This window comes from Candoia aspera, chromosome 2 (genome assembly GCF_035149785.1).
Source record: "Candoia aspera isolate rCanAsp1 chromosome 2, rCanAsp1.hap2, whole genome shotgun sequence".
NCBI lineage: Eukaryota > Metazoa > Chordata > Lepidosauria > Squamata > Boidae > Candoia > Candoia aspera.
Window position 1 is genome coordinate 245,738,771 of NC_086154.1, and position 12,214 is coordinate 245,750,984.

At 40.7% G+C, this 12,214-nt stretch overlaps 1 protein-coding gene across 1 annotated transcript in view; it reads right to left on the reverse strand.

Moving 5' to 3' along the window:
• Positions 1-3,492: 3,492 nt before the first annotated feature.
• Positions 3,493-12,214, reverse strand: part of C7 (complement C7) — a 33,497-nt gene continuing 24,775 nt past the window's right edge. Inside the window, exons 12-18 of the mRNA XM_063295714.1 lie at positions 10,876-11,047; positions 10,044-10,131; positions 9,326-9,458; positions 8,736-8,927; positions 7,337-7,433; positions 5,847-6,031; positions 3,493-4,654 (exon numbers count right to left, since the gene is read on the reverse strand). Coding sequence (XP_063151784.1) covers positions 4,461-4,654; positions 5,847-6,031; positions 7,337-7,433; positions 8,736-8,927; positions 9,326-9,458; positions 10,044-10,131; positions 10,876-11,047 — 1,061 coding nt within the window. The 3' untranslated portion in view covers positions 3,493-4,460. The remainder of the gene's footprint in view (positions 4,655-5,846; positions 6,032-7,336; positions 7,434-8,735; positions 8,928-9,325; positions 9,459-10,043; positions 10,132-10,875; positions 11,048-12,214) is intronic.

A 12,214-nucleotide genomic window follows, 5' to 3' on the forward strand; every position in this document is an offset into this window, starting at 1 on the left:
TTGGTTGTTCAGGAGAGCATGTGAGGACATGTGAATATTGTTCTGCTCCTGAATGGTGGCCTGTCAGGTTGGCTGTTGTGGTTAATATTATTTATTATTTGGCTTTAATCCAGTATTACGTTAGTTGCTGTACACCCATGGGAATTATGTGCACAGAAACCTTAACCATCCAATAAATAAAAATCCACAGTCTTCATGCTATCATTGGCCAAGATGACAGCAGTTGGTGAGAATCATAATCCAACACATCCAGTGTTAGCAGCAGATTGGGTAAGTCTACAAGAAGATAGTAACATATTAGTAACATATGGCTGCGAGAGCTGGACCATAAAGAAGGCTGAGAGAAGGAAGATCGATGCTTTTGAACTGTGGTGTTGGAGGAAAATTCTGAGAGTGCCTTGGACTGCAAGAAGATCAAACCAGTCCATCCTCCAGGAAATAAAGCCAGACTGCTCACTTGAGGGCATGATATTAAAGGCAAAACTGAAATACTGTGGCCACATCATGAGAAAACAGGACACCCTGGAGAAGATGCTGATGCTAGGGAGAGTGGAGGGCAAAAGGAAGAGGGGCCGACCAAGGGCAAGGTGGATGGATGATATTCTAGAGGTGACGGACTCGTCCCTGGGGGAGCTGGGGGTGTTGACGACCGACAGGAAGCTCTGGCGTGGGCTGGTCCATGAAGTCACAAAGAGTCGGAAGTGACTAAATGAATAAACAACGATACAAGAAGATATGGAGAAGACAACATAGGCCAAGGGAAAATTTATGCTAGAAGCCATGCTGTGTGAGGCTCTGTGGTGATAGTTTTCCTATTTGGAGTAGGTACATAACAAACAGTGTCATATTTACTATTCTTATCATGTATAGACAAGGTATATATCTCATAACTTCAAGAGAAGGGAGAAGGGAGAAATAAAAAGTCCAAGTGAGCACAGTTTCAAAATTCAGTTCCCATCATCTATATGCATTTGTTAAATCCATTTTTCTCTCTGCAGACATATACAGATTTGAATCACTGTCCCCTTGGTTCTGTACACTTATATCCCTTTTGAAAACAACTTTTTCACAACCACCAGTCCCTTGATCTCTTCCTCCCATCTGTATTGCTGAGCAACTCTGTCTCTAGCTAATTTCACAAACCAATTTCCAGTGAACCAGATCTTAATCTCTACTAGTCACTTTCGATCTGTTTTATAAGGCTACAAAAAAGCTTCCCTGCCTTAATTTCCTTTCCTTAAAAGAATAGTGTGGCAGCATTCCAGAAATAAAATTGATAGTACTGCTACCTTGGTTTATATTGTACCCTATTGTACATAGAAGCTATATTTGCTTTAAAAAACTGTCATAAAAACAGCTAGGAGAAAAATTATTTGGGAGAGAAATCGCATAAGGATTGGTGGAAGCGTGCATCATGTGTTTTTGAGAGTGAGCTAGTCAGTTCACTGATGGAATATAACACCCATATAGATCCAGTAAATTCAACATGTAGAAAATGAAAATGAAATCAAGGGTATGCATTATTCAAGTGAAGGTGATGATCTAAAGGTAGAGTGAGCTCTGCATTTTTTGTTACTAAACAGGAAGTGCAAAACAGTATTGGTATAAATCATTTTGAGCATGGAATAGCCAGCCCAAGTGTTTCATGTACAAAACAAACATTTTGGGTGATTTGGTTCATTTGGAAACCAAAACAAGGTTGTTTTGTTTTGGACACAAACCAAAATGTGGTGATTTCAGGTGCAAGTGTTCCAAGTATTCCATTCTATTTTAGATTATATTCAGCTGAACTCAACTCTCCTCCTGGCCCCATCCAATCCCCAAATAACAAAGTCCCTTTCCTTACCTGCCCAATTAATATCAAATGGTCATCTGATTTTAGTATATAAAATCCCACCTCTCATCATCTGGGCTTTCAAACAGAGGGGATGTGATTGGCGAGGGTGATCAGAATATCAGGAGCAGTCATGGGAAAGCTAAGATGGCTGAATGGATGAGTGTGCAATATAGAACAGAAGGAGTTGGAGCTTTGCAGATGTGACAGACAACTGCTGGGCCATGGGGAATGGAATCTCACCTGATCATCTGAATGAAGAAAGGGTTGGCGGAATTCAGTTCTAAATGCAGCATATTTCTGTATCTATAAACCCACTGACCACTAGTGGCAATTGATGTAGAGATGGTTAGCAGAGAGAATTGGTGCTTACCATCTCTACATAATGTGCTTCCTATTGGTTAGACCAGTGTTTCTCAACCTTGGCAGCTTTAAGATGTGTGGACTTCAAGAGAATCTTGCAAGTCTGAAAGTATTTCTCCCCTCCTTTACTTTTACTTCTCAGAAAACTGGGGAGGGTCCCTTCTGAAATGCTTCCCATGCCCCCTTTCCTTCTATGGGCTGAGGAATCCTTTACATGCTGGTTGTCTAGTCTGCGGCTCTTCCTCCTGTCTCCCACTGACTCAAATTTGTGATGGTATGCTCTACCCAGTTCTTTTTCAGAAAAAAGTCAAGGAAAGCATGGGATGAATGTGGGAGAAAGGGTGTGCAAACATAGGGAGAAGAAAGACCATACACAGCCCTATCCTGTATGTTCAGTAGTGTCAAAACTCTCATGTTCCAGGAGAACATGTTTCTATCATCTGAGAACACAGATGAAGGTTTTATACCAAAAAGAGAGCTTTTATACCAAAAAGAGAGCTCAGGTTATTCTCTGCATCAGAGATGGGTTGACACTTTCCTCCACAAGTTTGTCATTTTTGCCATCAAAGTTTAGTGGCATGATTTAAAGCTGTTTCTGCTTTGGGGGAGGGAGTGGGGTTAAGAGTAGAAAGGGAGCAATTTGTCTCTCAGAGAGAGGCCTTCTATTCTCATCTCTATCCTCACCTTTCCAAAGCAAAACAAATGGGTTGGGTAAAGTAGCCCTAACTCTTCTGGTACATCCTTGGGTCACTAGAAGGCTACCTGTGGCCCTCAAGTTCAGGAGGATAAGTTACAGCTCTGACTTCTCAAAGTTTCATCTCCCCTGAATTTAAGCCATGAGAGGTCTTTTTAGCCTGATTTTTGAAGGGTAGGAGTAAGAGAGAGACTATAGCGCATGGGTAGAAGGCTGCCTGCATCATTCTACTATCTGCCATTAGATCTCACACAACCCTCCATTGGCTTCCATCATTGGGTTCATTCAAGTCTAAGTGCTGCAGGAGGGAGGCTTCTCTGGAGGGCTGGTTTATTTATGTATTAATCCAATTTATGTATTAATCCAATTTATTTATTAATCCAATTTATATAGCTGCCCATCTCACCAGAGGCGATTCTGGGCAGCGTACAAATGGTTGCTTCATTTGGCCCATGGACTGCTGATTCCGTGCCCCTATTCTGTACACTAATTGCTGTTATTGTGTCACTACTGAGTTTTATGTTTGAAAAACTTGCTGAAATTTTTGAACCTGATAAAGATCAATCAAAGTAAGGGTTGTGAATAGGAATCACACTGCCACAATTTTTAAAACATCATTTATTGGTATGAAATATCAACAGGGTCTTTGAATACTTCAGGATTGTTAAAGAAGTCTACCACCATACCATCTGTCTGTTTACTTTAGTAAGACAAGGTGAAATAGATGTGGGTTATGGCAGGTCTCCAGAACTAACCATCTGCTAGGCAGAATGCAGATCACCAAACATAACTGTTAGCCTGCCAAATGCTTATCGTTACAGTTACTGCTAGCTTGCCAAAACGGGAGTTTCCTTGGTCCCTTAGTGCAGAAGTACTCAACTTGAATTCCCAGGACTGCATGTGGCCTCCAGAGACCTCCAAACATTGTTCAGAATTATCATTTTTAAAGTGACAAAAGTGGAAATTATTAAATATACTGTATAACCAAAAGTAATTACATTAATGAGATTTCATAGAATCACTGGATTATAGAATCAAAGGGTAGGAAGGGACTTTGGATGTCTTCTAGTCCAATCCCCTGCCCAAGGCAGGAGTCCTCATACCATCTTGGACAAATGGTTGTCCAATCTTTTCTTGAAGACCTCCAGTGATGGAGCACGCACAACTCTGGGAGGTAAGCTGTTGCAAACAAATTAAAACTAATTTAATTTTGAGGTCTTGTTCTCAGCTATTATTTTTTGGAGTGTGACCTCTAATCTGTCACTGATAAGCCAAAAGTGGTTCTTGGTCAGCAAAAGTTGAGCACTTTTTCCTAGTGGGCTGCCCTAAATTTGGGGAGACTCCTGCAATATGGATAAAATTCATATACAATTGGGTAGCCTGATATTTTTTTTTTGACTTTTATTTGAAAAGAGAATATACACCAATAAAGTCTTTGCAAACCCTTCTCTTCATGTATCATCTAACATATAGATATTTTGCAAATTTCAATAGAACCCTTGTCTCCATTTTTTTGCCCCTTCATTGTTCATCACATTGTACACTCAATTCTATTACTGATGTCATTAATTATTGGAAACTTTGTTGTGTAACACAAGGTCTTATGCTAATAACACTGACATTCTCTCCCTTGCATCTGAGGATGCCAGCCTCGCATTCAGTCATGGTCTGTTGATCAGGACTTCTGTTCACGCTGACACAAATGCTTGTTCCAGCTTCTCTGCATTGTCCAGCTTCTCTGCATGTGCATTTGTTGGTGGATGCTAAACAACAGTTGCAAAGTAGCGGGTTAATGCAATGAAATAAAAAAATCAGATCTGTAACAAATAAATCAACCAAACCAATTGATTAAGTGAGAGACCAATTTAACATGTTTAAGGCTCAGAACATGTATTGGGAGCTTTCACCAACTGTATTCTTCCAGGCAAGGGTAACCACAGGGTATGGTCAGAAAAAGTCAAGATGGTGGCCATGATGGTGTGATCAAAGCTCTGCCCATTTTTTATGTGCATCATGTGTATACATACGCAACACTCATAAAATACAGGCAGATGTTTGATCCCACTGCTGTAGCTACCATCTTGATGTTTCCGATGACACCCTGCAGATACCCTTGCTTCCAGGACAGAACAAGTAGCAGCAATAGGTGCAACAGGTCAGTAAACTATTTGTGTGTGCGTGTGCATGTGACTTCAACTCTGTGTTGACTCCTGGCAACTGCCTGGACTAGTTCCTGCAGTTTTCTTGACAAGATTTCAGAAGTGGTTTGCCATTGCCTGCTTCCTAGGGCTGAGCGAGAGGGGCTGGCCCAAGGTCAAACAGCTGGCTTCGTGCCTAAGGTGGGACTACAACACATGGTCTCCTGGTTTCTAGCCTGGTACCTACACCAAACTGGCTGTCATAAGCTATGGTGAAAGGCAAAAGGTCCCCTGTGCAAGCATTGCGTCATGTCTGGCCCTTTGGGGGGACGCCACTTTCACGATGTTTTCTTGGCAGACTATATCTTATATTTATAATTTATAATTATATTTATAATTTATAATTTTCATAATTTACAATTTATATAATATTTATATTTATAATTTATAATTTACAAATTTACAATTTATGTAATATTTATATTTATAATTGTATTATATTATATTATGTTATATATTATATATAATATAATATTATTATATTATAAGCTATAAGCTATAGCTTCCCTCTAATTCCTTCCTCTGCACTTTGCCTTGATAATAACCCTTAATTTTCCCTCTGCATGGTTTTGAAGGGCACAATAGGAAACATGAACATTCTCCTGAGAAAATCTGCAGGGACAAAAAGTCCCTCTAGGGTCATCCTGCATGAAATCTAGGAGGCCAGTAGTTCCCCCCTGACTCCAGGTGGGAAGCACTGCCTGCCACTGCTCCAAATTTACAGTCTTTTAGCCAGGAGGTAAGGAAAATCTCTTACCATTACAGTTCTCCCACAACTGACAGGATCCACAATTTCTCTCTGATATGCTACGGGCTCTGCAGTTTCTCTCACCCACTAAAGTGTAGTGCCTATCCCCACATTCGAGGGCATGTAGCTTGCAGATGGTTAGCCATATAGTTCTCTGAGTTTTTGGGTCAATAGCACAGACATCCAGGGAAGAGCTGGAAAGGAAAAAAAAAATAACTCCAGAAAAATCACCCACAATGCTCTTATGACTCTTAACAGCAGGAAAACCCTATCTGAGTCACCCAGGTTGCATGTAGTCCTTGAAAACTTTGAGCGCAGCTTCCAAACTCTGCTGTCAAATTGTAATTCTTAATATATCAGAAGAGGAAATAATTACACATGTGGGGTTTAATCATGTTAATTGTCTTTAAAGTAGGTGCACACATTGATTGACTAGCATGATGTCCTCAATCTCCATACATTTTCCAGCTTTATGGTGGAATTCAAGGGCAGGGCTTAATGCAGCCTCGGGCTGGAAGCTGTCTGTGGTCTAAGGGGAGGATTGCCTTCCAGAATATATCCTGGATCCAGATGATGACAGTGGGTGAAGCCCTACTTTTCCTAAAACCCCACCTCTCCCATAAGCTCTTCACATTCACTGTTTTGGTAGTAGAGGGAGGGTAAATAGAACTAATTCCCTCAAATCAAGCTGAATGTTTGGTGACTACACAGGTATGTCCATACCGTTTTCTTAGCAACTTCTGCTTTCTTCTAAAATGGTTTTTCAACTTCTTAGTCTTGTCTACAGTTCTATACAAGTATTAATAGAGGCCAAACCTGGTTAACTTTTTTGAGGTTGGCTGGGTGCTGACACCACTATGACTGGAACTTTATTTCCAAATTATTCTGTGCCTTGCTGTGTATGTGTGAAAAGATCTTATGTCCATGCTTAAAGTAGTTATTTGAAACCTCTCTGGAGACAAGGAAAGAAGCAGAACTATGATCATTTCTGGTTTTGGTTTTGGTTTTTTTCCACACAGAGAAAGAAACCACAGTGATTCCTACCTTCTTCTATATTTGAAGGAAGGGAATGAGGAAAGAAGATGCCTGCTTAATGTTCCTTGGGCCACATTTTACTAGTGAGCTGGAGTTTTCCCATGAGAGGTTTAATGTAAGAGACATATTCCCAAAATCTCAAACAAGCTCTTTATCAACCATACTAGGATCAAGGGGATAATATTAGAGATTATACCTCAGATCACTAGACAATGAGCCTTCTCTTACTAACCTTAGGAAAAAAAGTAGCATTTTTTGCAAATGAAGCCCAAAGATTATTTCTCCGAAGCTCTCTAATCCACTGTTTCTCAACCTGGGCAACTTTAAGATGTGTGGACTTAAACTGAGTGAATTCTGGGAGTTGAAGTCCACACAAGTTGCCCAGGTTGAAAAACACCACTCTAATCTGTCCAGGACTCACACATGTCGACATTTAACAGAAATGGGAAACCTACTCCACTCACCTACATTCATTTGGCAACTTACACACACACTGTGTCTCATGAACTCTCTCCCATGGTTGGCACTGGATCACTGTTGGATGGGTAGCTGTAGGGGCAACTGAAGTGCAAGAAGAAACATGGTGTCACTAGAAGAGAAAGGGAAGCCAAAGAAAACTCCCCCAGCACAGCCTCAGGAGTTTCACTGGGGGAGGATTCATGGACCAGTTTTGAATACGATACCTTAATGACAAAATTAGGGTTTATCTTTTAGAACTGGTGCCAGTTTTGTGACTAATGAGAGCCCAACTACATAACAACCAAAGTCCTGTGCTTAGAATCACTTCATCAAATGGTCTGTATATGCAATTGTTCAATTGCCATTGCAGTAATAGGAAGGTTCAAACTGTTCCTCCTTTATCATGATTACAACAAAAATTATGACCCGCCATGCACTGCAGTGAGGCCTGGGAAAAATGTCCATCAATTCCCATCCAATTTTAATATTTGCATGTTATGGCTCGCTGTTGTTTTATACATATTATTTTATATTCTGCTGGGAAGAACAAGACTTTAAATATTCTGTGCTTATTGACTTGGTCCTCACAAAGTAGCAAAAAGGATGGCAAGTGGCAACCTTTATCTAAATTTAACTACAGACCAATAATAGTGGGTGAAGGAAAGAACTTGGAGACCAAATTGTCTATAGCTTCCCCTCTCCCAAGTTTCACTTTTGAATTAAATCTTACATTTAGCCTAATCCTAAATGGATCAAAAACTATTCCAGTACTTAATATAACATTTCTTCTCTCACATTATGGAAGTGATCAACACATCAGGGAAAATGGGAGGTGGGTAATTTTCAGGCAATGTCAGCATCAGGACTGAGAACTGGATGTTATAATGCATTATTGCTGCCATATAGTTTTTAGGCCTCCTCGCAGCATTTTGAAACTCAGCTTCCTGTCATTGCAAGAAAATGGGGATTAAAACAAAAATTTTAGACAATAAATTGGCTCATTAAAAGCAACCATTTAATGGAATATAGCTATTGCACTCAAACAAAAATGGAGCGTGCACTTGACTTTAAAGAAAAATTATTTAAACTTCATTGATCTCAGTACACAGTTTTCAATGATATAAAGTGTAGATACTGAAACTGAATATATCTTAGGACAGGCAGTGCTTGGATCAGGGCTGGTCCAAGACATTTTGCTACCAGAGACAAAAAGAGGACATTCCCTTCATTTCATGTATAACAATTGGCTGGACCAGCAACTGGATTAAGAATGACTTTTGTGTTTTTACCACCTCTGAAGGTAGCAAACTAACTTAGGAGGTACAGATGATGATGATGGATGATGATGATAGCATCTGCCCGACAGATGAAATTTTATTTTACCTATTTGGACCTGAAACATACCTTGCTTTCTGCAGTGGATGTTAGCAAGGTCAGGAGACCATTTCAGACTAGGCTCACATAGAAGAAGAGACGCTCCTACTACCTGCATGTCATTTGGGCACGACAGGTGAATTTTCTCTCCAATCTGATAGGAAGGTTTCACTGGATTTCCACTCAGTCCTCCCTCAAACCTTGGTAAGACACAAGCCGTTCCTAAGAAAAAAGGAGGAGGCACAGACAAAAATATTTTCAATTGCTGTTTTCTATTTTCCTGTTGAAGACAGTAGCCCTTAACTTTTTCAGATGCAGCTTGAAACTGAATCAGAAAATAATATAAGCGATGTATGTATGCTGTATAAAATTACAGTATGTATATACTCTCTTGTATATGTACTGTACATCTGCCCCTTCCCTGTTTTTTCCTTTCTCTAAATTTTCCCCTATTTTTTTCTTCCCCTCTACCTGACTTTCATCCTTTCAATATTTCATATTGCATTTATATTCTATTTGGAGTCATCCCAGAATTATCTCTTTGGCCATTGTGGGAACAGGTACAGGACTAGACAGACTTTTGGTCTGATCCAGCAGTTCTCTGCTATTCTTATACATACTCTGACAGCTGATTTCTCCAATGGTCCATTTCAAGCCTCCAGCACAGGTAACAACTGGATTTCCCACAATTATGTATCCAGTGTTGCAAGCGTAATGGATGCTTTTCCCCACAGGATAAGATGAATCAGTATCCTAGGGAAAACCAACAACCTTGAGAATCACTGAACTGAACCCCCCTCCCCAACAAAGAAATCTTCACATGCATAAATAATTCTTACGGAGTATGTCAAACAATACAACATTTGTTTATGCATTTTTGAAGTATCAGTAGCAACTGGAATTAAGCACTTGAGTTTCTGCAGAACATTAATAAGACCATAGAAGACCCTCTATAGTCAAACAGTCTCTGGACCTTTGGCAGAAGTAGCTAAGAAGTCGAAAGCATCTTGCACGTCCTCCAAAAAGAGGCAGGAAAAGAGGAAGAGAGAGAAAATACTTCACTGGATGAAATGAAGTTTGTCAAGGGATTGTGGTCTTTCTATTCCAGCTTTCTTACCCAAGTGCCCTTCCAAAGATGTTGAACTGCCAGAACTCCTAGTCATGCTAACTGGAAAGTCAAAGTGTTGCCATGCCAATGCATCAAAGAACACCACATCTGGTGTTCTTCTGAATAAATAGATACAGGAGTGTAGTCTAAGTCATATCTCTGTATCTGCACACCCATATCTCTGTATCTGCACACAGAATACACAGAATGTTCTTTTATATTTCACCTACCTGAACATATCCATTTTCCAGTGGAGGTGGTGCTGGGCAGGATTCCCTGACAATTCCAGAGATATCAAAGCAGTGTGGCTCTATTGTTCTATAAAGCAAAACATTGAAGAACACCTTTTCCCCCAAGTCCAAGAGATTTGTCACCTTTCATTTCCAAATGCTTCACTTTTTTGAAGAGTCATTCTACAAGACTATTCAACATCAAACTTATTAAAACTATTATTATCTGGAGAGGAGAGAAAAAAATCTACCAAAATCAGAACTATAGGAAACTCACTTTTTGGGATTTCTTTTGGGGGAAGGGTGTTTCAAAGTGTTTCAAACTTCTTGAACCTCACATGAAAATAGAAATTCTTAAAGTCAGGTTCTATCCATCCATCCATCCATCCATCCATCTGTACCTCCACAGAAGGTTGTGGAGAATAACGGGGCTAAGATCCTGTGGGACTTCCATGCCAAGTGACAGCAACATCAGGAAGAAGGAGTATGAGAAGCTGGAGAAGTACCAGGGCCTGAAGGAGGAACTAGAAAGGATGTGGAAAGTGAAGGCCAAGTGGTAGGGGCACTCGGGGCTGTGACCCCCAAGCTGGGAGAGGGGCTCCAACAGATCCCAGGAACAACATCAGAGCTCTCTGTCCAGAAGAGTGCAATGTTAGGAACAGCTAAGATACTATGCAGAACCCTCAAACTCCCAGGCCTCTGGTAGAGGACCCGAGGTTGAGGAAGACACATACCACCCACAGGGGTGAGAAGGGATTTTTAAAAATAAAAATCAATATTAAAAATATTTTTATATCTTGATCTTAGACTGGGTATCCGATAGTATTCCTACCGAAAATACTGCAACTCTTCATCCTCACACTTAGGGTTTTGAAGGCTTTCACCAACACAAGATCTTCCACCACCACTTGGGAAAGGATTATTACAACTCCGACTCCTAGACTTCCGTCCTGCTGTACATGGGCTCCAAGAAGACCAACAGCTCCAGCCTCCATCAATGACTCCTGTAAGATGAAAGTTCACCCACTGTAAAACTGTAGCATGAAAGGGGTCTTAAAAATCATCCAATTTAACCATGTGTTCAGGGCAGGAACTGCAATATCTGATATAAGATACAGCATCCCTGATGCAAGTCCATTCATTCTCCATTGAAATATCTCCAGTGATTGTGCATCCTCAGTGTAGGGATTTTTACAATGAATCCTCCTTTTTTCTCTTTTCCTAAAATGCCTTGCTTCCCATCATTTTTTTTCTCTTTTGCCTGAACTTGACTTGACCTTTTCGTGACCAAGGCAGCAATGCCTGGAATCTACTAGCACCTTCAAGCATCTCCACTACTGAAGGAGGACGCATCCTAATCCTGTTTTTTTTTTTTTTTGCTTTGAAAAATGTACTCATGACTCACTCCTTTTGTTTTCTGCTAAGCTTCTTCCTTTTGCAATTGGGATTCAGTTAGCTCTGAGTACCTGAGAAATGTAAATAAATCACATTCAGACCCTGTGCTATTTTAAGAAAGAGGAGAAAAAGTCTGTTCTTCCTTGTGAGTTAATAAACTGCACTGTATCCAGTGCTTATATCTTTTATTTTTTCCTTTACCCCTTCAATTCACAAACCAGCCTCTTCCACTGTCGAACAATTCTTACCATAACTGGTGCATAGCCAAAATCAACCTCACGAAAATGACCGAACACTGGTCTTTCATCCGCCCTCCAGACAGGGGAGTCCCAAATAAGGAGCATGGGGGTGCTGCATGAGGCTGGGGGAGGCCAGGGGAAACTCTAGGAGGGCCAGCATAGGCTGCATGTGAGCACAGGAAGGCCAGGGGGGATGGCACAGCATGGTGCAAGCACAGGAAGGCCAGAGTTGGATGGTACAGCAGGGCACGAGTGCAGGAAGGCTGGGGGGGGGGATGGCACAGCAAGGAAGGGTTTGGGGGAGATGGGTGGTAACAAAATTTGAAAAGTAAATAAATAAATAAATAAATAAATGGCAATCAAGTGACCATGGGGCACTGCAATAGCCAGAACTTTGAGGAACAGTCATAAGTAACACTCGTTCAGTGCCATTGCAATTTTGAACGGTCACTGAACAAATGGTCAGTAAGTGAGGACTACCTGTACAGGCCTGTGAAGGTCATAAATGCAAGGATTGGTCAGAAAGTTACTTTTTTG